At 43.2% G+C, this 19725-nt stretch overlaps 10 protein-coding genes across 15 annotated transcripts; 6 read left to right on the top strand and 4 right to left on the bottom strand.

Moving 5' to 3' along the window:
* The first annotated feature begins 65 nt into the window (after positions 1–65).
* LOC6630662 (arrestin domain-containing protein 1) lies at positions 66–2632 on the top strand. The gene is made up of 4 exons (XM_002053405.4): positions 66–361; positions 1111–1478; positions 1545–2082; positions 2142–2632. The coding sequence occupies exons 1-4, from the start codon at positions 250–252 to the stop codon at positions 2516–2518; spliced, it is 1395 nt and encodes a 464-aa protein (XP_002053441.1). The 5' UTR covers positions 66–249; the 3' UTR covers positions 2519–2632.
* A 58-nt stretch (positions 2633–2690) lies between these two features.
* Positions 2691–4995, top strand: Tpc1 (Thiamine pyrophosphate carrier protein 1). Of its 2 annotated transcripts, XM_070206769.1 has the most exons (4): positions 2691–3028; positions 3091–3333; positions 3545–4231; positions 4295–4995. In XM_070206769.1, exons 3-4 carry the CDS (start codon positions 3666–3668, stop codon positions 4767–4769), a joined length of 1041 nt encoding a protein of 346 aa, XP_070062870.1. In that variant the 5' UTR covers positions 2691–3028; positions 3091–3333; positions 3545–3665; the 3' UTR covers positions 4770–4995. The 2 variants fall into 2 exon arrangements, with proteins under 2 accessions (XP_070062870.1, XP_032290428.1); XM_032434537.2 differs by lacking the exon at positions 3091–3333.
* A 1552-nt stretch (positions 4996–6547) lies between these two features.
* On the top strand, positions 6548–7971 carry LOC6630664 (uncharacterized). The gene has a single exon (XM_002053407.4). The coding sequence runs from the start codon at positions 6598–6600 to the stop codon at positions 7522–7524; it is 927 nt and encodes a 308-aa protein (XP_002053443.1). The 5' UTR covers positions 6548–6597; the 3' UTR covers positions 7525–7971.
* Positions 7680–8834, top strand: Mettl4 (Methyltransferase like 4). Of its 3 annotated transcripts, none has more exons than XM_002053408.4 (2): positions 7680–8112; positions 8167–8834. In XM_002053408.4, the coding sequence occupies exons 1-2, from the start codon at positions 7680–7682 to the stop codon at positions 8814–8816; spliced, it is 1083 nt and encodes a 360-aa protein (XP_002053444.2). In that variant the 3' UTR covers positions 8817–8834. The 3 variants fall into 3 exon arrangements, with proteins under 3 accessions (XP_002053444.2, XP_070062868.1, XP_070062869.1); XM_070206768.1 differs by having other exon boundaries at positions 7979–8112; positions 8196–8834; XM_070206767.1 differs by having other exon boundaries at positions 7680–8834.
* Positions 8835–9194: 360 nt separating this feature from the next.
* CCT3 (chaperonin containing TCP1 subunit 3) lies at positions 9195–11409 on the bottom strand. The gene is made up of 4 exons (XM_002053409.4): positions 11253–11409; positions 11132–11193; positions 10504–11003; positions 9195–10442 (listed from the first exon to the last, which is right to left on the bottom strand). Exons 1-4 carry the CDS (start codon positions 11284–11286, stop codon positions 9404–9406), a joined length of 1635 nt encoding a protein of 544 aa, XP_002053445.1. The 5' UTR covers positions 11287–11409; the 3' UTR covers positions 9195–9403.
* Positions 11410–11621: 212 nt separating this feature from the next.
* On the top strand, positions 11622–13516 carry LOC6630667 (G-patch domain and KOW motifs-containing protein). Of its 2 annotated transcripts, none has more exons than XM_015171951.3 (3): positions 11622–11827; positions 11886–12607; positions 12663–12844. In XM_015171951.3, exons 1-3 carry the CDS (start codon positions 11691–11693, stop codon positions 12701–12703), a joined length of 900 nt encoding a protein of 299 aa, XP_015027437.1. In that variant the 5' UTR covers positions 11622–11690; the 3' UTR covers positions 12704–12844. The 2 variants fall into 2 exon arrangements, with proteins under 2 accessions (XP_015027437.1, XP_002053446.1); XM_002053410.4 differs by having other exon boundaries at positions 11627–11827; positions 12679–13516.
* Arl6IP1 (ADP-ribosylation factor-like 6 interacting protein 1) lies at positions 13407–14783 on the bottom strand. 2 transcript variants are annotated; one of them, XM_070206770.1, is made up of 4 exons: positions 14765–14783; positions 14566–14665; positions 14108–14473; positions 13407–14044 (listed from the first exon to the last, which is right to left on the bottom strand). In XM_070206770.1, exons 2-4 carry the CDS (start codon positions 14587–14589, stop codon positions 13841–13843), a joined length of 594 nt encoding a protein of 197 aa, XP_070062871.1. In that variant the 5' UTR covers positions 14590–14665; positions 14765–14783; the 3' UTR covers positions 13407–13840. The 2 variants fall into 2 exon arrangements, with proteins under 2 accessions (XP_070062871.1, XP_002053447.1); XM_002053411.4 differs by lacking the exon at positions 14765–14783 and having other exon boundaries at positions 14566–14733.
* A 96-nt stretch (positions 14784–14879) lies between these two features.
* PSMG1 (Proteasome assembly chaperone 1) lies at positions 14880–16079 on the top strand. The gene is made up of 4 exons (XM_002053412.4): positions 14880–15048; positions 15126–15248; positions 15309–15736; positions 15826–16079. The coding sequence occupies exons 2-4, from the start codon at positions 15148–15150 to the stop codon at positions 16002–16004; spliced, it is 708 nt and encodes a 235-aa protein (XP_002053448.1). The 5' UTR covers positions 14880–15048; positions 15126–15147; the 3' UTR covers positions 16005–16079.
* On the bottom strand, positions 16017–17490 carry Hpf1 (Histone PARylation factor 1). The gene has a single exon (XM_002053413.4). It carries the CDS (start codon positions 17398–17400, stop codon positions 16102–16104), a length of 1299 nt encoding a protein of 432 aa, XP_002053449.1. The 5' UTR covers positions 17401–17490; the 3' UTR covers positions 16017–16101.
* Positions 17491–17654: 164 nt separating this feature from the next.
* Positions 17655–19692, bottom strand: Rpn5 (regulatory particle non-ATPase 5). Its single transcript, XM_002053414.4, has 4 exons — positions 19528–19692; positions 18383–19422; positions 18166–18322; positions 17655–18107 (listed from the first exon to the last, which is right to left on the bottom strand). The coding sequence occupies exons 2-4, from the start codon at positions 19414–19416 to the stop codon at positions 17805–17807; spliced, it is 1494 nt and encodes a 497-aa protein (XP_002053450.1). The 5' UTR covers positions 19417–19422; positions 19528–19692; the 3' UTR covers positions 17655–17804.
* Between the last annotated feature and the right edge of the window lie 33 nt (positions 19693–19725).

Genomic DNA, 19725 nt, shown 5'->3' with positions numbered 1-19725 from the left:
ACGCACAGAAACAGAGCGCATTGCCGAAGAGCATATGAGAATTTATTAATCGGATTCTGCTTCAGTATTAATTTGTAGCTTGTCGCGTCCAGTGGTCGTGGTCGTGGCCTCGTGTGTGTTCCGCGTTGCTTGCCACAGTCAACAAAATAAAGATACCACCATTTAAAGCACATATCCTGACACTGCCTGTCACCAAGGTCCATATATACGTATATTTATCTACACAGCCCAATAACGTCTACCCAAAAGATGAGCAGCAAGGTGAATTTTAACTTCGACAGTATCTTGGGCGTCTACTATGCTGGCCAGGTAGTATCCGGCACAGCAGAGCTTATCACAGAGCGCCCAAAAACCATACGCTGTAAGTGTGTAGTAGCCCAAGACGTAAATAATATTTTGTTGGGGCTGTGGATGGCATGACGTCATGGCGTTCCCTTCCTCATCCAATTCCATTGCGTATAGAAATTCTCTGTGCTTGGGGCAGACGCTTCATTTGTATTCGAGCCGTCATTGTTGTTGTTGCTGCTGCTGCCGTTGTTATGTGTGTATTTCTTTTGTTATTGTGCCGGTGGCTAATGCTCACACACACACATATACGTTACACACACACACACACACACACACACATACACGGTCGGCTATTTGATATTGTAGCGAGCGTAAAAAAAAAAACTAGTTTTTCTTCGAATTATTGGGCATTAAAGTTAGGCTTGTGCTCTACTTTGATTTGTAAGCAAACGAATTTACTTTTTATTTGAAATTTGCAATTGAAATAACATCAGGCTAGAGCTTTAGAACAACAACAAAATGGTTAGTTTTAGATTTAAGATTTTTTTTGTGGCTGGCTTAGATTAACTTGAAAGACGCATAATTATGCTTTAAACTGGTTTTATAATGGTCCGCAAATAGAATATGATTCTATAAAAAGTCAGGGCCATGTCAATTCAATTCGAATTAAACACAATTGAACTTGGCTGAAACGCAGCTTGATCCGTAGACTGCCCACATGTGGCATGTACATAGCTTAATAACATTACAATTAAATTAAGCCAATTACTCTCAAGCCTCCATCTGCTCTCTTTCTCGCACTGTTCCTGTTCCCATACACAGCCATATATATAACCGTGAATGGTTTTGTGGAGACGCGCTGGCAGGAAAGCGTCGAAAAACCCGGTGCCGATGGCAAACCAGTTAAAACTCTAGAAACGCACACCGCCACTGAGATCTACTATAGCAGCGATAAGTATGTGTATGGACAGAGCGGTGGGTCGCAGCTGGAGCTGCCCCAGGGCAAGTATGTGTTCCCCTTTCAAAGCAGCATACCGCCCCAGGCGCCCACCTCTTTTAACGGCACGCATGGACAGGTAAAGCACGAGGTGACCTTGACTATAGATCGAGCCGTGCGATATAATAATATATTCAAACAATGCTTTACGGTTATACTGCCGAACGATTTGAACGTGAAGCGGGAGCATTTGGTAGGTCTAACATCGGATTTCAAATACTATTGGAATAGACTAATCATTACCTTCTGTTATGGTCAGCAACCCCTGAAGCGTATTGAGGAGAAAACCTTCTGGTGGGGCTCAATATTCGGCGGTAATAAGCCAATGGTCATGGATGTGAGCACCTCCTACGGCGCCTATGTGCCTGGCCAGAAAATACAGTTTCGCATTGTGCTAGACAACCAGTCGGATGTGCAGTGCCAGGATGTGAAAGTGCGTCTGTTCAAGAATGTCACCTATCGCGGCAAAGCTGGTGATAAGGAGCAGCTTAAAACTACGGAGGCGCGCATAGCCGACAAGCACTGTGGTGAGGTGGATAAACATAATAAGGCGCAATTTGATGAATACCTACTGGTGCCGCCCACAACTCCAACAACACTGAGCGAGCGTGATCCGATTCGGGTTAGCTACACGCTTCGTTTCATAGCCAAAACATTCCGTTTGCATGGCGGCGGGGATCTGGTGGTAGAGTTTCCACTGGTCATTGGCACAGTGCCATTGCTGGGCAGTGCTGACGATAAGGGACCCGGGCAGAAGCCGCAGGCACCGACCACAAATGGCAGCTATCAATCTTTGCGTAAGCGACATTTAAGTTAGCTATTAACCTGTGCTTAGGGCATTTTTGTCTTTCCGCAGCTCCACCAAATTTTCAAGAGGATGTGTGCACTGAACACTTTGAGTCCAACACGTTTAAGCCACGTTATCCGGTTTACTTGTTCAATGGCCAGCCTGCAAGTGCCAATGGAGCCAAATCACCTGTACCCAGTCTCTATCCGAAAGCCGAGGACACATCGCCAGCAGCTCCAGTGCATTACACACCAAATCCAGTTTCGCCAGTTGCAAAACCGACGACAATTCCTGCTCACAAGACGCCACCGTATCCTGTGCAATCGCACGCAGCTGTACCTGCTGGTGGCAGCAATTTTGAAGTGCTCGGCTTTAGCATACCCCCGGGCTATCAGCCCTCGCCGAGCGCACCTGCTGATGCCTCTGGTAATATTGGCTGGAAATAGTTATATATATTCTGTATTCTATATTATTTTATGTAAGTACTTTTGATATAGTTCGAATTAATATTGTCGCGCGCACGTCCGGTGGCAACGCCAAAATAAATATATCGATATATCGTTAAAAAAGCGCTGGCAGTATCAGTTTTTTCAGCTGGTGCGCACAGCAACAGCTGTTTCGGGAATGCACTTGACGTAACTTAAGGCCAAGTTTTGTTTTCAATTTGTTTTGTTATAGCCGAAAAGCGTTTCAAAACCGGTTTGTACAGCCTTTCGCATAAACTGCAGCTACATCAACGAGCGGCAACATACAGTTATTACACACACACACACACACACACTAGCGCTGGGCAAAAGAAAGTTTTGACGCAATCGCATGGCCGCTACTTGTAATTTGTAATGAAGAAGCGTCGTGGTCGTGCGGCCGCGCAGCTAAACAGTTAGCACTGCACTCTGGCAGCGAACAGTCGAATTTATTGACGAGCGACTTTTTTGGATATTTGGCATATTTTTAAGGTGAGGCATTTCGTTTGTTATGCATACCAAATGCAACGGCTTTATCTATGTTTTGGCAGCAGCATCAGCCCTGCCAACCAGACAACAAAACAAAAACAATACAAAAAAAAAGTGAAATCTCCGATAAGACGGCCCCATCCCTGAATGAATGAATTTGTGAATTTAGTCTGATTGAAGACTATGTCAAAATTGGCGCGCATGCGACCATAGCGAAACCAAAAGGAAAAAAGAAACCACAACACCAGGCAGAAGAGGTGCCTAGTGAAACAAACGACTGACACGCGCTCCACTGGGCATGACACCTTGTAAGTTCGGCCAGCGATCTTCATCTCATCGCATCGTTTTTTTCACACATTAATTTGGCAATCATTTGATGAGTGTGCAAACAACTTGACGCGAGACCAGGGCGCACCTTGAATAGTATTTCAGTAGAGCGTCAACGAAAGAGTTGAAAACTATTTTGTTTGTCTAACAGCACATTAATGCCGCCGTTGTTGTTGTTTATATGATTTACAGAAATGCCATTGAAGACGCAGCCGCAGTAATAAAAGTGAAATCAGCACGAAAACCAGCACGCACAGCCACACCAAAAGAGCCATTGACATCGATACACTTAGTTGAAAAGACAGCAAGCGATATGACGCCGGCGGTAACTAGCAGTACTGGGGCCGTATCAGCGTGTTCCCCGCCCACATCTACACCGGTCAGTCAACGTCGCAAGCACAGCGCACGTGAGCAACTGCAGCAAATTGTTGCCGGTGGCATGGCGGCCGCTATTACACGTTCCACCTGTCAGCCCCTGGATGTGCTCAAGATACGCTTTCAGCTGCAGGTGGAACCGTTTAGGACAACAGAACATAACGTGGTCCTACCAGGCCACAAATCCGATACGCTATTGCAGTCTTCTAAATACACGTCTATTATTCAAGCCGTGCGCACCATTTATCGCGAGGAGGGCCTGTTAGCCTTTTGGAAAGGTCACAATCCTGCCCAGGTGTTGAGCATTATGTACGGCATCTGTCAGTTTTGGACATACGAGCAGCTTAGCTTGGTAGCCAAACAAACCAACTACCTCAAGGATCACACGCATCTCTCAAATTTCATGTGCGGCGCTGCAGCGGGCGCTGCAGCAGTGATCATATCCACACCTTTGGATGTTATACGCACACGCCTGATTGCCCAAGACACTAGCAAAGGATATCGGTAACATACAGAATATTAATTAATTTGAACTTATATTATAATAAAACTTCTATTCGTTTACAGAAATGCAACGCGTGCTATCACGGACATTATGCGGCAGGAGGGACCACGTGGAATGTATCGTGGCTTGTCCTCAGCCCTGCTGCAAATCGCGCCCTTAATGGGCACCAACTTTATGGCCTATCGTTTGTTCAGTGAATCGGCGTGCACTTTCTTTGAGGTGGACGACCGTAGTAAGCTGCCTACTTGGACGCTTTTGGTGCTAGGCGCCTCATCGGGCATGCTGTCCAAGACAATTGTGTATCCGTTTGATTTAATCAAGAAGCGTCTGCAAATCCAGGGCTTTGAGCAAAATCGCCAAACATTCGGACGTACCCTTCAATGCAATGGCGTTTGGGATTGTCTTCAGTTAACTGTGCGGCAGGAGGGTGTATGGGGTCTGTACAAGGGCGTTGCTCCCACGCTGCTCAAGTCAAGCCTGACAACGGCCTTGTATTTTAGCATTTACGACAAGCTTAAACAGGTGCGCCTCTGGTAGGCGCCGCAACAGTTTTCTATTTAGCACCTAAGTAGTGAAAAAGTTCACAGCACAGAATCTATTTTTATATGCAATTTACAATTTACTCTGTAAATGATACTAAGCATAGTTTCTCTGTTAATTAGTTATCGTTTTTAGTACGGGTTTGTTTTATGTTAATAAGTATCTGATTAAACCATGCGCCAACCTATAAACTATATGCACAAATGCATAGACGATTCCGAAATGCCACTGTGGTTTAGTTTTATTTATGGACACACCAACATATATTTTTTCTTTTTTTTTTTTGTATACATTCCACATATTTAAAATGTTTTATGTACGGAATATATGCATCTTGATACGAATTTCAAAGTGGTTTCTGTACAAATGTTGATAATCAGCTTAGACCGAAGTAAAACAATTTTTTTTTTATATTCTACCGAAGTTTTAAGTTATCTGTTTATATGAAAAGGTTTGCCCAAACTCAAACTGGGAAGCCGAAATTTGTACAGAAGTTTCTCTTTGGGTATGCAAAACATCTGAAGCAACGCAGACGCATAAATTGTGCTTTTCAAAAGCCTGTGCAACTAAGGTCAAGGGTCTGAGCGTCGGAATAACAAGCGAGAGGTCGCCGGTTCAATAACAGGGTATTTTTAAAGTTTTTTTTAAGCAAAACAAAAAGGGGGAACGCATAGTTGCATTGTGCAAGCGGATATAAATATATATAACTAACCGTTTTCAATTTGTTATTGTTATTAAACTTTAATTGTGACGAGCACACGTAAGCAACTAGTTTTATTGATGTGGAAAGTAAGCAATTTGCATTTTCAGCCATTTTTTATACAAACATTTAAGAAACATGCATTTTAAAGGGTATTTATTATTTGGCACACTATACCTACGCAATAAGCAGGGTATTTTTGTTTAAGCTTGGTCCCACTGTTTAGTGAGCTTTTACTACCGATTGTTGAGAAATTGAAATTGAAAAATTGGCATATTTTAAAAGCTTCACTTCATTCATTTGCCTGAAAACAGTTCCATTCTGGTTTTGCTTAGGATAAGGGCGGCTCGGGCAACGCATCAACTATGAACTATGCGTCAATTAATCTCCGACCTATTAATGCTCTAAAAACTATGGATTTTCAGTATTTTGACCGTCATTGCAAAGATCTCTATCTATTGAATATTCATTTAACGAGTGCCCTTCATCAGTCATTAAGCGTGGAGGATTTTGGTTGTTGCACCCTGACTCTAAGGCATAGATCAGGATAATCACATAGGATGCAAATGAGGCTGTTGTATTGAGTCCCAGTTCTGTTTTAGATTTGTCACCACGGAATTGGTGGTGTACCTAGGATTTTTTATTAATGCTCTACTATCCCGCCTCCTATTTCTGCAAGCTACGAATTCTGGCCAAACTGCTTGCCAATGGAGATGTACTCGTTGTGATCGTTAAGAAACCCGGAATTAAGGGAATACGATGTGCAGGGCGAGCGAAGAGTTCCAGAAAAGACCCTAGACGAAATGCAATAATTATATATGTATATGTTCCATAGCGGGTTTCGTTTAATCAACCAGTTAACTTACTGCCTTTTCAATATTAACCCTTTCACTATACAAGAGTTACGAATAGAATGTCTGCCGTATACCATAGAGATAACGAGAAAATACGCATGTGCTCTCTTTATATTGGGTAGAGATTGGTGGTGCTTGGCGCTCTTTGTCGAATAGCAAAGCTTCGGCATATTGCATCAGATTTCGTTAAAGCACTGGAATGAGTCATTCGGTATATTTTATTTAGCTTCCTCCACTTGGCCTCAGTTAGAGTTTGTGTTTCGCAGCTATCATGTCGAACACATTGCCAAATAACAACAGTTGGTTGTGCTCACGACATGCGAAGAGATTGAAGCGTCTTGGTAAGGGAAGCTATACATACACGCTGAGATTGGAGAAGCGTCCAATGGTTATAGCGCTGCATCTGTTTGCCGACGACATGGATGGACTGACGCATTGGCTAGATATGATCTATGAAGTGGCAGCTCCAGATTCGTTTGGCAAGCAAATAGAATTTCTTGTGGATGATATTTGCGCAGCATACGTCTTTGATCTGTTTAACAAATATCCTTTTCGGCGCGATGATAGTAGTTTCTCCACGCAGTCGCCTCCATTGATATTTGGAGTAAGTGCAGCTGGTGAAGTGCACTTTTTTGGCAGCGCCCATGGACCGAGCACGCCTAGCCTGGCAAGCCTTCGTGTGTTCTGCACTCAACTATTGACCGATTCACTAGTCCAACAGTTTAGATTTGAGGATAAGCGACGCGTACCGGATATAGAGTTGGCAAACTTTAATGACCTTGTCTACGGGGAGCAGCAGGCGGATATTGTGCTTGGCTTTTACAGCTCACATAAACTTGGAACGGCTAAAACCGATAGTTTTCTAGATAATCTAGAGCGACTGGCTGCCAGAATGCAACAGGAACAAGTAAATATATTCAAAATGAATATACATACAAATAAGGCCCCCAAAAAGTTTAATTTCGAAGACACTCCTGCAATGTTTCTGCTACCACGTTACGAAAAACATAATCCCATACGCTGCTACCATACAAGCATAGGCATTGGGAGAATGCTTCTACATGTTGCAGAGCATGCCGGGGAAGAACTTAACTTCTATGACCGAAGCGCAATGCGCAGGCTGCACGCAGAGTTGCTTAAGAAAATGCAAAACTATTTCAAAGAAGAAAATATTAAGTTATATCGTCATTGTTATTAATACTATTATTATGTTTACCATGATATGCTTATGCTTGCCCAGAAACAACAGTTGAGTCGATTAAGCCAGGTTTAAATCAAATTTAAAGAGTTTAAGGCTGAAATATTGAAGGTCAGCTAAATGTATGTATAAAAGAAAGATGTTCAAATGTTTGCATGCATTTATGCATCAATGTTACTTTAACAGCAAATATCATCGATAACACTTTATCGATACATCGCTATGTTAAGACGGTCAACATGCAAAAGTTGCAGCTATCAAAACAAAACGAAAAACACGCGCTTTTACTTGATCATAGGCAACTTATAAATAAAGCCTACGGCTCTGCAGTGCCTAACAGTGAGACATATGAACTAAAGTCGCAGCTGTTTCAATTTCAACCAAAAACAAGTCAACAGCCACCACAAAACCAACGAAAACGCAAACGCAAATGCAAATTAAGCGAAACAGCGAAGAATGCAGCAGTGGACAACATTAATGAGTACCTTGAGCTGTTGCCAGAAGCAAAAGTGGATGCAGTCAGAACTCTGCCGCGCTACTGGGAAGATGAGTACGGACTTCCCCAGCTGCATGGAAGCAATACGACTGGTAAATTTCAAACGTTCCAAACTCCGGCAAGCACTTTTATTATACCACACGCAGCCTGCTTTTACAACCACAATGTGGATCAGCTAAGAGCGTTGTTGCCGCAGCTTCGGCCAAGCTATGATTTAATCGTGATTGACCCACCTTGGCGTAACAAATATATACGCCGCCTGAAGCGCGTCAAGCAGGAGTTGGGCTATACCATGATGGATAACGACCAGCTAGCAATGCTGCCGCTTGGACAACTCACGCATGAACGCACCTTAGTTGCCATTTGGTGCACGAACTCAAACCTGCATCAACAGGCGCTGGAAACACAGCTTCTGCCACGTTGGCAACTACGTTTGCTACATAAACTGCGCTGGTACAAGCTAAATACGGCGCATCAACTCATCAGCGACTTGAACGAAGAGGATGCCTCACAAAAGCAGCCCTATGAGGTACTCTATTTGGCATGCCATGTCCAGAGCAATGGGGCATATGCCACAGACCTGACGCAAACGGAACTGCTGCTTAGCGTGCCCAGCATTGTGCACTCCCACAAACCGCCACTACTGGACTGGATGCGTCAATATTTACAGCTGGAAAGAGATCAAGTGGAGCCGAACTGCTTAGAACTGTTTGCACGTTACTTACAACCACAATTCACATCCATTGGCTTGGAGGTATTGAAGCTAATGGATGACCGCTTATACGATAAAAAATAAAGAGAAACTACAAATAATTTTTATAAGGACTCTGAATTTTTGATTGTGGAATGGCCCCATATACTACAAACTACACTCCACTATATATATATACAAATAATGTTTTTGCAGCGAGTTTTACTTTAAACTTTCCATTTTATCCAGCTTTGCTGTACATATGCTGGGTTCGACCGGTCATGACCATTTTACCGTATATGGAACATGCATAGCAACGTCAGTTAAAGTTCTAATACCCTGAACCCATTGAAAAAAGGGTATATGTTTTCTATAAACCTTTTATGTTTTTCAAGACATACTAAACAAGCAATAACCAGCTCGACTAGCTTCTTTAATTATAGTTCCCGCGAAATTGTTGGGTAAGCTTAGAGAATCAAGGTATTACATGAATAAATCGTGTTTTATTTTCGTTTATATTTGTGTACTGTTAATGAGAGCAAATGCAACAATAATTTTGTATGTGAGGGAGCTGGCGAAATGTTAGACATTTGTAGTGTGGTGTGCGTGTGTTTTGTTTTGGTGGTTTGTGTGTTAAATTAAGTATTAAGATATTAAGCATTATTAATACACATGTATTTGTTGTTCTTTGCCTACTCTTGGCCCTGAGCCATGGCTGCCGGGTTGGTTGGTTCGTTGCCGCCGCGCTTCTTTGATCCAGACACAATATCATCAATGCGCAGCAGCAGAATAGCTGTCTCCACAGCAGTTTTGTAGGTTTGCAGCTTGACGGCAAGCGGCTCCCAAATGTTCTTCACATTCATGTCGACAATTTCGCCAGATTCACCATCAATGCCCCAGGCACAGACGCCGGCGCCAGTGTGTGAAGCGTGCTTGGCACGTAGAGCGGTGAGGGCACGTATGGTATTTGCTCCGCAGTTCTGGGCCAGTGTGCGTGGTATGATCTCCAGCGCGTGAGCCACGGCTGTGTAGGGTCCCTTGACCTGCTTACGTGTCAACAGCTGGGAGGCAGCCATTTCGACGGCGCCGCCGCCTGCCACAAGACGTGGCTCCAGCACAAGATTCCGTGCCACATGCAGGGCATCCTGAAGATTACGCTCCGTTTCATTTAGGATGTCCTTACTGGCGCCGCGCAGCAGTATGGTACAGGCCTTGGGATCCTTGCACTGTGTGACAAACGTGAAATACTCGTCGCCGATTTTCTTGATCTCGAAAAGTCCGGCACCAGTGCCCACATCCTTTTCTGTCAGCTCCTCAGTGCGATTCACAATGGTTGCACCGCAGGCGCGTGCAATACGCAAATTGTCCGTTTTGCGTAGGCGTCGGATAGCCGTGATGCCCGCTTTAAGCAAATAATGTTGTGCCAGATCAGAGACACCCTTCTCGGTAAACACTAGATCCGGCTTGACTGCAATTATATCAGCGCAAACGCGCTGCACAAACTCCTCTTCAATTTGCAGCATGCGCGTAAAGTCCTGCTCGCCAATGATCTCTACATTTGTCTGGCTCTCGCCCTTTTTGTACTCCAACGAGCAATCCAACAGCACAATGCGTGGATTTTCAATGTAGCGACGCATTTTGGGATGCGTCACATCCTTGTTAAGCATAACGCCCTTCAGCACACATGATTCTTCAATAGCGCCACCGGGAATCTTCTCTACCTTAGCATAGCTACACATATTATAATATTAAATTAATTATCAGACCAGATTCCTTTTCCTCAAACACCTACCGCTTAATATCCACCTCCAAGCGTCCATTCTCATTCAACGTAACAGTCTCAACAGCATCCAAGGCAATCTTGACAGCCATGTCAGACCACTTACCAATGAATTTGGTGCCGACGCAGGCCTTTACCACATCAGCCATTTTGGCCTTATCATTAACATCCAGCTGCACACTCAAATCGGACTGCAAATGATTAACAATATCCTCGAGGGCTTCACGATAAGCCCGAATGATCACTGTCGGATGTATTTGCTGTTGCAAGAATGGCTCGGCAGCAGCAAGCATCTCGCCGGCCAGTACAATGACAGAGGTGGTGCCATCGCCAACCTCCTCGTCTTGTGTGCGTGCAATCTCAATCATGCTCTTGGCTGCCGGATGCTGCACAGTAATCTCTCGCAAAATCGCATTGCCATCGTTGGTCATCACAATGCCGCCCATTGGATCCATAAGCATTTTTAGCATGGCCTGGGGGCCCAAGCATGTGCGTATCACATCAGCAATAGCCTGAAAGGGACAACAAAATTACAATCTTGTAAACAGATGGTCACAATTGCACGAAAGACGCAAGAGACATGTGAGTCACAAGCGTTACACACACGCACACACTAGCGCAGTCACACGCACACACATACCTTTCCGGCTTGGATGTTTTCCAACTGCACTTTGCGGCCCGATTCTCTTTTTGTGTTTTGACCTACACGATAGGAATAAGTTGATAAAATGTCTCACATCAATGTAAAATTTAATACTTACTCAACACGAGTATTGGTTGTTGTCCACCAAACATATTTATAGCTGTTTTTAATTAATTTCTATGCGAAAATGAAAGAACTCGTGCCTCGCGTTCCGCTGTTGCCGCTGTTTGAAAGAGAATGAGTGACGTTTGTTTTTGAGGTTAGAAACGCTGACACACGATTCGAGAAGATTCGATAACATGAATTGTTATTGCCAATTAATTAAAGCTTTACTTTATAATTGTTGTTTTTGAAATTGCTCACGTAAATACTGTATAATATAAATATTAAATGCAAGGAATTGTAATTTATTTAATTGGCAGCGCTATCGAAAATGATCAGACTCGATATCGGAAATTAATCGATAACCTTACGCGCTCTGGCAACTCTCTGACCACAGCTGTTGCGTTTTTGTTTATAAACGTTTTCCAGCGGCATTTTAGTCAAAAACTGTCCAATGGACGCCAAAAAGATATCTTTTGGCTTTAGCAAGGTGGCCAAGAAGCCAAATATATTGCCCAGCAAATTGCCAAAAGAAGAAAACAAAGTTGAGCTTATAAAATGCCTCGAAGGCAAGGAAATAAGACTGGTCACGTAAGTTAACACTTTTCCTGATAGAATAACAAGCTTATTATATTTTCTATGCTACTAGTGAAAAACAAGAAGCTGCGAAGCTGGTCATACAAATGCCAACTAGTCAGAAAACATCCACAGCGCTGGCAAGTCTTATGAAAAGACGCGCTGTGCTGCTGGGTGAAGATGATGTAGAGCCCGAGGAATCCTGTGTCGAGCCACAGTCCATAGCAGAAGTAACAGCTAATAGTGAAAGCGCCAACTTAGAACAACGCGCCGCTCGTGAGCTAATCGCCGCCGCACTCGCTAACGGCAACGAAATTGTGGATGGTGAAATGCTTGTGTTGCCGGCGCTGAAAGCTGATGAACTTCCGCTGGATGGTGCCAAGGAGGCAACCTTAGATGACTATGATTCTATACCAATAGAAAAGTTTGGTCTTGCAATGCTGCGCGGCATGGGATGGGTGGATCCGCCACCAAAAAAAAAGGGTGCTGCTCCAGTGGACGAGGCGCCATTTTTGCGACCCAAAGGCATGGGCCTAGGCGCTGACAAGGCCTTGAAGCCAAAGGCACTGTTGGTGCAGCCGGATAAAAATGAAGTGTTGGAAATCAAGAAGCAAGCATTTGTACGAATATTGGGTGGCAAGCAGAAAGATCAGTATGGACAAATCGAGGGTTTTGACGATCATGCGGGCCGTGTGATTGTTAAAATGGCCATTGGAGGTGCCAAGGAGGCATTCAATGAGTTTCTCTGCCAACCCGTCTCGCGCAAAGAGTACTCGCAGTATGGCAAGTGCATAAGTAAGTGGCAACCAGAAATATTTAAAGAGCAGACTAAGTGAAAGGTAAATAATAGTTGCAATTGCTTACAGATACGGCCAAGTACGAGGAGTTTAAGAAGCAGGAAAACGAGCATGGCCAAATAATTATCAAGCGGGAAAAGTCAACGGAGCGAGCTAGTGTCAAAACAGAACGTCGGGAAAGACAACGTGAGGAGGAGCGCAGATTGCATAGAGCAAAGGACGAAGAACGGAAGCCATATAAAATCGAGCAGCGCAGTGTCAAGCCTGAAGAACGACGAGCTGAGAGCAGAGACTACAAAGAAGAGTGCAGCACATCATATAGGCGAGAGGAACGCAAACCTTACAAGGCGGAAGAGCGGGCCAGAGATGAAAGCAGAAGCAGTAGTCGTTACCATGAACATGGTCAAGATTCACGCCCCAGCAGCAGTTCATCAAAATTGAGCAGTCGGCGGCGACAGCAAAGCAGCTCTGACGAAGCCGAGGATACGGGTGAATCAACAGAAAGTGATTCCGATTCGGCATACGAGCGCAAAAACAAAAAGTCCAAAAGTGGCAGCAGCCGAAACAAATCCAAGAAAAGGAAGTCAAAGAAAACAAAAGGTAAATCGCATCGGCAAAATCGCTCCTCGATCAGCAGTGAGGACAGCGACAGCAGCGCAGATGAACGTGCGCGACGTCGTCATCCAAGTAAGCACAAAAAGAAGACGAAGAAAAGTAAACATGCACGTTCCCGCACACGCTCACGATCACGCGAGTGTCGTGCCAGGTAGTACAATGAAAGAAGTCGGGTGACTCAATTGTTGATTCACTTCAAAACTTTATTTTAAACATTTATGTATCATTATTAGACGCCTAAGCGTGCATACCTATGCAGGATTACATTAAATTTCAATTAACTCACAAATAATCACAAAAATGTCTTTTCTTTGAGAATCTTCGAGGGCCCATACAAACTTAAAGTTAGAAATGCAGCTATGTATAGGTTTCCAAAATATCTTATGTTTAAATCATTGTTTTTAGCTATTTATGTGAATGATAATACTTTCATTATGCGCAAAGTATACTTAGCTTTTATGATAGACTAAATTTATTGATAAGGGTGTACGAGATGGCAAGTAAATGACTTAGTTATAAATATATATGCATTTTTGGTCGAATGTGATGGATTGTGTGTGTGCCTGATGAGTTTTATTTAGTAATCCATAATATAATTTAATAAATAATTAACCATCTACTGTAGTTTCTTTTTGCCATATTGAATTTTTTCATTGATTATTTTAGAGACTTTCTGGGTGAGGCCCTTGAACACATCCTTTTCATTCAAGCCCGGCCACATGGCCACTAGCACAGTTGCACAATACATGAGCAATAGATTGTTTATGATAGCACCAATCCAGGCCAGAGCCAACAAGCCGATGCTTATTATGATCACAACCTATTGAAATCAGGAAAAGGTTGTATCCATACAGCTGTCATTGTTTTATATGTTTATACTTACCATTGTTGGCTTGCGCTCCTTGAACAGGTAATCATACCATTCGACAATACCTGACTTAATGCTATATAGCTGTCCGCAAACTTCCTCAAACTTGGCCTCTTGCTCACCATCCCATTTGTCCCCGCTGGAAACCAAACGCGACAGCATTGGAATAACAAAGTCCATAAAGAACGCCAATAAAGCCAACAAAGAGAATAGTGTTATAAAAGATAGATCCATGTACCATAGCAACAGATACATGATACTGATGGCGCCAAAGACGACGCCGGCATAGTATTGCTTTTCCCATGTAAGAACGCCGTAGGCACCCACAATGGCATTGCGGAATGGTTCCAGGTCGTGCTTTAGCTTGATTAGAGCACGTTTCTGTAATTTAATGCAGTTTTGGGTTTTTTTTTCATGATGGCGGAATTTGTTGCGTATGTGTAGTTACAATAATTCAATGGAATCACAATTACCTGGTCAACCTGCATTGTTGTCATTTTCGTTAGTCGTCTTTTTTAAACTGCTCGCTTGGTTTAGTTTGTCGTATAAGTAGTTGTTCCCACTACAGTGGCGCTATTGTTATTTTAGGAGAAAAATCAATTTGTGCGAACTTCCAGTAAGGACGTAAAAAGCATCGATAACAACGTTTGCTAACGTAAATTATCGCCTTACGTGTTGGTATGGCAGCACCGATTATACTCGATTCAAGTTGTGAGCGATACTATCGGTTTCATGGGACAGTGACAAACACTTTTAAATATCAGAAGTTTTTGCGTGATTATCAAAATTATACCTAACATGTGTTAGTAAAATGTAAATTTGATAAGTCCGATATTGATATAAAGAGCAATCGTTAAAAAATTATAAATGAAGCTAATAAATAAAACAAAAGCGGTGTCTGTTATAACAGTACTGTGACTTGCTACTTTAAAATACTATTGAAGAGCAGCATCAAGGTATTCCACTCGATACTTTTGAAAATGACTTGAACAAATTAACACAAGCGGCTACGTTTTCTTGTTTTTCAATAAAGACCTTTTTCCATACAACACACAATGAGCTGTCCGGGCTTTGGTGAAGTAAACATACCCTCTTCCCGGGCCTTCTGGGATGATTGCGAGGAAGACGAATTCGATAGCATTGAGCCGGCCACAAAGTGAGAGTGCAGTTTTTGTTTGTAACGTGCCTTCTCCAATAGAAAATAATATTTCAACAGGTCGCAGCTGAAATTTGCTGTTGGTGCGGACGAATCACCATTCGCCAGCGACCTGTTCGTACTCGTCGAAGGACCGCACATTAAAGAATTCTGCAGTGGTGCGCTGCTCCAGGATGCAAAACCCATTTGCGATATACCAGCAAAAACTTCATCTTTGCACTGGAACGCTTCAAAGGGACAATTGCTGGCCGCACTGGAAGAGGATCTGACTAGCAGTGGCGAAGTCACTGAGCTGCTTATACCTTATGCACAGTTGGCTAAACGCGTGCTGACCATCACCATAAAGCCCAAGATAGAATACAAAAGTGAGGTGATTGGCAGATACAGTGGGCACGTGGCCATAGTGCATAGCGTGGGGGGCAAAGGAGACGATAAAGCTGTGACCGAGCTCGAGGCACCCAACTTTATAGCTGGCGTAGCAGCAGGCAGTAAGTTTTCAGGAAAACAAAACCTTAACGAACAAAGCCCACCCATATCAGCTTGTATATTAATGTATACATTACTTTGCTTCCTTTAGTTGCGAGCTGGCGCAATCAGATGGAGTTGCCGGCCAGCTCTTATGTTATTTACACTGACAAGCTGCCATTGGATGTAATTGCTGCTCAGCCAGTGCTCAAGCTGATGCAGAAGCTTGGCGTACCGTGCACCGAACGCTATATTCCACCAGCCAAGGATACCTCCTACTTGTATATGTAAAAATAGTTAACATAAGCTAAGGTGGCTGTTTATATTTTAATTAAAGGTTGCGGTTGCAAGAAAAAAACCACACAATTCATTTGTAATGAAATTTAACTTATTTTAATACTTCAAATATGCTCAAATTGATCTCCTTGCTGCGCTGATCCAGGTGCGCCTTGGCAATGGCTATGAATTGTGGTCGTGAGAGCAGCGAATATGCGGGCACGAGCAGCGAAGAGATCAGCATATGCAGCTCCTTGTGACCACTGCTAAACAAGTCGAGGCCCAACTCTAAGGCTGTGCCAAAATCGCATTCATCCATAGCAATATTAGCTGCATTGGCGACCGGCTGTAATTTCTCCAACACAGCCTGCTTGGCATTATCGCTGTCATCTTTGAGATCTTTACGTTCAAATAGAGCCAAGATTTTCTTTAGCTCTGCATCGCTAACCATTAGCGGCCGATACCCCTGCTGAGACTTGCGCTCATAGGGCACCACAATGCCAGCCCGATGAAACGTTTTGGCCAGCACCCGCTTATCGCGCTCATTCTTTAAGCTGTCGAGCTGGGCCAATTCCAGCGAGTTATCACTGATGTACTGCTTCACCGCTTTCTTGGTGGCAGCGACTTGGGCTGCTGTAAATGGTGTACCCACATAGTCATGTTGCAAGTAGTGGAGAAACGCATCAAATATGTTGCCAGCCACAAATTGAAACTCACAGCTGCTTGTGGCGTCATTGCGCGCCAACATCAGGCGCTCCTTGTCCTGTGGTACATCGCGCCAGTAACCGTAGTGTATGCCCGTGCCTTGACGCACAAAAACTGTTTGGAATTCGGGTGGATCATAATAGAAGCGCCAGTGCCGCAGGTAATCGCCCGGTTCACCGATTTTTGCCTTATGGAATTTACCAGCCAGAAATTCAAATGGACCCACAAGCTCTAGCTGGAACACCGTTTCTATGTGCTGCAGTGCAGCCGCTTTGGTGGTATCCTTCTTAAGCGTGTTTATGAATTTCCAGAATTCATAGAAGTCTTCTGGCATTTCCACTAGAAATTTATGTCTTATAAATTCATTGCTCTCACAAAGACTATCATACTCCTGTTGCACCGACAAACGTATGCGCTTTTCCAGTATTTCCATAAAATTTTTGCCGGCAATATTGTTCATTGCCTCCTTCTGCAGCTTCGCCGTCTCCGACTCATAGTTGCCAACAGGCTCTTCCGCATCTACCTCCGGTGTTTCCATGCTGCCGATTGTGTTCGGACTACCTTTGTCTTCCTCCGTGTCAGTTGCTTTGCGTTTTGGCGCCATTTTTGGCGCTTCAGTTTGCTTTGGTGGGTGATTATATTTTTCTAGATGGGCTTCATTACGCTGGTAGCATTTGTCCCAGTATTTACAGTCAGCCTTTGGCATTTTTATAATTTCAAGAAATTAATTCGTTTTAATATGCAGGCAAAATAGAAATCGATACTAAAGGCTTTTTCTTCTTCTTGCTAGCTAGTAGCAAACAAAATACCAAAAGGTCAACTAGGGTTGTAGTAGTTGCATTTTTATTGATTGATCGATATATGTCGATAGTCATCAGGTTAATGCCGGCAAACCGATACCAAATGTGGAGAATAATCGTTGCAAGCATTTAAATTATCGAAAGAACACACCTTGCAATGTGTATGTTGAGTTTGGTTTTAATTATTGTAGTTCATTCAATGAATACAAACTTTTGCAAAATAATAAATTTGTAGTTGGTTAGTATTACAATAAGTGTATGTATATGGGCAGACGTTTCAATAAGAAAACACAATAAACCTAAAATGCTACTAATCCTCGACAGCACACATAACTGAGTAGACGCATTCTTCCTTGTTGATCAAATGACAGGTTTTGTTGACCAGGGACATCAGCTGATTCACATCGGTTGCCCAGTTGTTCAATATATCCGAAGCACTCTTCTTTGTTGTAAAATATACAATGCCAGCAGGCCTATCGATCTTAACACGTATTGTATCACTGTTGGCCAACTTGGACAGATACTCCTCACAGCGATTTGTGGGCAAATTTAGCAGCTCACTCATACGTGTCAAGTGCAATCGGGAATAATACATCGCTATGATGCGTATATTCTTAACAAAAATGTTTAAATTAGAATTAATTTATTTAAGTACTTTGTCTAAAACTTACGTGTTCTATCAAGCGGTCTTTCAGCTCAGTGATGCACTTCTTGCCATGCTTGGTGTTATCCTTGAACATATCGTTTTCGGCCAGAATCATGCCAAAATCTGCATTAAACGTATCGAAGTTTATAAGCTCCTTTGACATGAACAGACGCAGTATTTCCCTGTTAAAATACGAGAATAATTAAGTCATATGAATTGGGCATATGGCATGAATGTTTTACTTATAGGCGGGAACATCCTCCAGTTTCTTGTTCTTTGATAGATGCGCCATCATATCGCTCTGCTCGTTGTCATAGGGGGCCAATACGCAGTAAATCACAGCGCAGACCAGCTTATCTGTAAGCTCCTTTTTCTGGGCATCTGTCAGTTCTATCTCAGGCTCTAGTGCAGTAGCGGGTTCCGACTTCTTATCATCCTCTTCTTTTGTTTTTTTATCCTCACTCTTTTTCTTCTCATCTCCAGTGGATGACTCATCGGTTTCTGGGGCCTTTTTTCGCGGCGGCTCTGCAATAGCTTGATAATGACGCGATGTATTTAAGAAGGATGTGTCTCGATTAAGTTGTATCATCAGGTTATAGAATTTTAACTTGAGATCATGTTGTGCCGGATCATCAAAGAATTTTATGCTTATTTTCTTGGAAATTATCTGAGTGGACACGTAATCCTCCTTCAAGAGACACAGACGCATTTGCTCCAATATGAGCTCGACCTTCTCACGCTTGTCCATGGAGCCATAGGTCTCCACTTGCAGCTCTTCCATGACCGCTGCAGCACCAACCACATCGCCATCGGCTTCCTTAATGTCCGCCAAGATTTTAGTTAAGCGTGCACGTTCAATTTCTACGTATATTTTGCCTTCGGTAACGGAACGCAGCGTATCTATCAGCTTCAGCTTGCTCTCCTTATCGGGCGTTTTGTCCACATATGTGCAGCATTCCTGAATCATCTTGACCACGGCCTGCTTAAGTTGCGAACGGCGACGCACTAGCAGTGAGACGTACTCGTTCAATGCATTCCAGTTGCTTGTCTGGAGGCATATCTGGCAGATGGCCACAAGCACACGTGAACAAGATACCATATCAGCGCCCAGACGTGTTTGTTTCTCCAGCTGAAGCATAATTTCGATGGCTTCATGAAAGGCGTCAGGATTTTTTTTGGCCAGCTCCTTGGCTAGGGGAATTTTCTCATCACAGGCGGGCTCATAATCCACCTCCATTTTTGTAATGCGACCGCCATCAAACAAATAGTTATCCATGTTTAGCTGCAAAATCGAAAAATATATTATAGTTATAGAATTTTTGTTGATGTTGTTGTTGTTGTAATTCGGTAGTATGACAAGGCAACTTTTGGCAGCGCCGCTACTCACATTTTGTTACGTTGAACTGTCTCGAAGCGTATTTCTTGATGTTAAATAAAGTGAACTTAACTATTTGCCGCCCTATTTGCGGTTGCTGTTATTGATATACTATTTTTTCGGGCACTAGCAAATAAATGCGGTGAATTTCGATTAAAACTCTGCAGAAATTTGCTTACAAATGATGTTAAGTTAGCTGCGCGTGAAATC

This window comes from Drosophila virilis, chromosome 2 (assembly GCF_030788295.1).
Source record: "Drosophila virilis strain 15010-1051.87 chromosome 2, Dvir_AGI_RSII-ME, whole genome shotgun sequence".
Lineage (NCBI taxonomy): Eukaryota > Metazoa > Arthropoda > Insecta > Diptera > Drosophilidae > Drosophila > Drosophila virilis.
This window is presented reverse-complemented; position numbering and strand designations above follow the sequence as displayed.

What these genes read in the sequence shown, in the direction of transcription:
- PSMG1 (XM_002053412.4), top strand. Translation starts at nt 15,148, where the DNA reads ATGAGCTGTCCGGGCTTTGGTGAAGTAAACATACCCTCTTCCCGGGCC. An exon ending in AGCATTGAGCCGGCCACAAA is followed by an intron (nt 15,249 to 15,308) that starts GTGAGAGTGCAG and finishes ATATTTCAACAG; the next exon opens with GTCGCAGCTGAAATTTGCTG. An exon ending in AGCTGGCGTAGCAGCAGGCA is followed by an intron (nt 15,737 to 15,825) that starts GTAAGTTTTCAG and finishes TGCTTCCTTTAG; the next exon opens with TTGCGAGCTGGCGCAATCAG.
- LOC6630667 (XM_002053410.4), top strand. Translation starts at nt 11,691, where the DNA reads ATGGACGCCAAAAAGATATCTTTTGGCTTTAGCAAGGTGGCCAAGAAG. An exon ending in AAGGAAATAAGACTGGTCAC is followed by an intron (nt 11,828 to 11,885) that starts GTAAGTTAACAC and finishes CTATGCTACTAG; the next exon opens with TGAAAAACAAGAAGCTGCGA. An exon ending in GCAGTATGGCAAGTGCATAA is followed by an intron (nt 12,608 to 12,678) that starts GTAAGTGGCAAC and finishes AATTGCTTACAG; the next exon opens with ATACGGCCAAGTACGAGGAG.
- Hpf1 (XM_002053413.4), bottom strand. Translation starts at nt 17,400, where the DNA reads ATGCCAAAGGCTGACTGTAAATACTGGGACAAATGCTACCAGCGTAAT.
- CCT3 (XM_002053409.4), bottom strand. Translation starts at nt 11,286, where the DNA reads ATGTTTGGTGGACAACAACCAATACTCGTGTTGA. An exon ending in ACAACCAATACTCGTGTTGA is followed by an intron (nt 11,194 to 11,252) that starts GTAAGTATTAAA and finishes CCTATCGTGTAG; the next exon opens with GTCAAAACACAAAAAGAGAA. An exon ending in AAAACATCCAAGCCGGAAAG is followed by an intron (nt 11,004 to 11,131) that starts GTATGTGTGTGC and finishes TGTCCCTTTCAG; the next exon opens with GCTATTGCTGATGTGATACG.
- LOC6630664 (XM_002053407.4), top strand. Translation starts at nt 6,598, where the DNA reads ATGTCGAACACATTGCCAAATAACAACAGTTGGTTGTGCTCACGACAT.
- Rpn5 (XM_002053414.4), bottom strand. Translation starts at nt 19,416, where the DNA reads ATGGATAACTATTTGTTTGATGGCGGTCGCATTACAAAAATGGAGGTG. An exon ending in GAGGATGTTCCCGCCTATAA is followed by an intron (nt 18,323 to 18,382) that starts GTAAAACATTCA and finishes GTATTTTAACAG; the next exon opens with GGAAATACTGCGTCTGTTCA. An exon ending in AAGACCGCTTGATAGAACAC is followed by an intron (nt 18,108 to 18,165) that starts GTAAGTTTTAGA and finishes ATTTTTGTTAAG; the next exon opens with AATATACGCATCATAGCGAT.
- Mettl4 (XM_070206767.1), top strand. Translation starts at nt 7,680, where the DNA reads ATGCATTTATGCATCAATGTTACTTTAACAGCAAATATCATCGATAAC.
- Arl6IP1 (XM_070206770.1), bottom strand. Translation starts at nt 14,589, where the DNA reads ATGACAACAATGCAGGTTGACCAG. An exon ending in CAACAATGCAGGTTGACCAG is followed by an intron (nt 14,474 to 14,565) that starts GTAATTGTGATT and finishes ATTAAATTACAG; the next exon opens with AAACGTGCTCTAATCAAGCT. An exon ending in AGGAGCGCAAGCCAACAATG is followed by an intron (nt 14,045 to 14,107) that starts GTAAGTATAAAC and finishes TGATTTCAATAG; the next exon opens with GTTGTGATCATAATAAGCAT.
- LOC6630662 (XM_002053405.4), top strand. Translation starts at nt 250, where the DNA reads ATGAGCAGCAAGGTGAATTTTAACTTCGACAGTATCTTGGGCGTCTAC. An exon ending in GCGCCCAAAAACCATACGCT is followed by an intron (nt 362 to 1,110) that starts GTAAGTGTGTAG and finishes TCCCATACACAG; the next exon opens with CCATATATATAACCGTGAAT. An exon ending in TGGCAGCTATCAATCTTTGC is followed by an intron (nt 2,083 to 2,141) that starts GTAAGCGACATT and finishes GTCTTTCCGCAG; the next exon opens with CTCCACCAAATTTTCAAGAG.
- Tpc1 (XM_032434537.2), top strand. Translation starts at nt 3,666, where the DNA reads ATGACGCCGGCGGTAACTAGCAGTACTGGGGCCGTATCAGCGTGTTCC. An exon ending in GACACTAGCAAAGGATATCG is followed by an intron (nt 4,232 to 4,294) that starts GTAACATACAGA and finishes ATTCGTTTACAG; the next exon opens with AAATGCAACGCGTGCTATCA.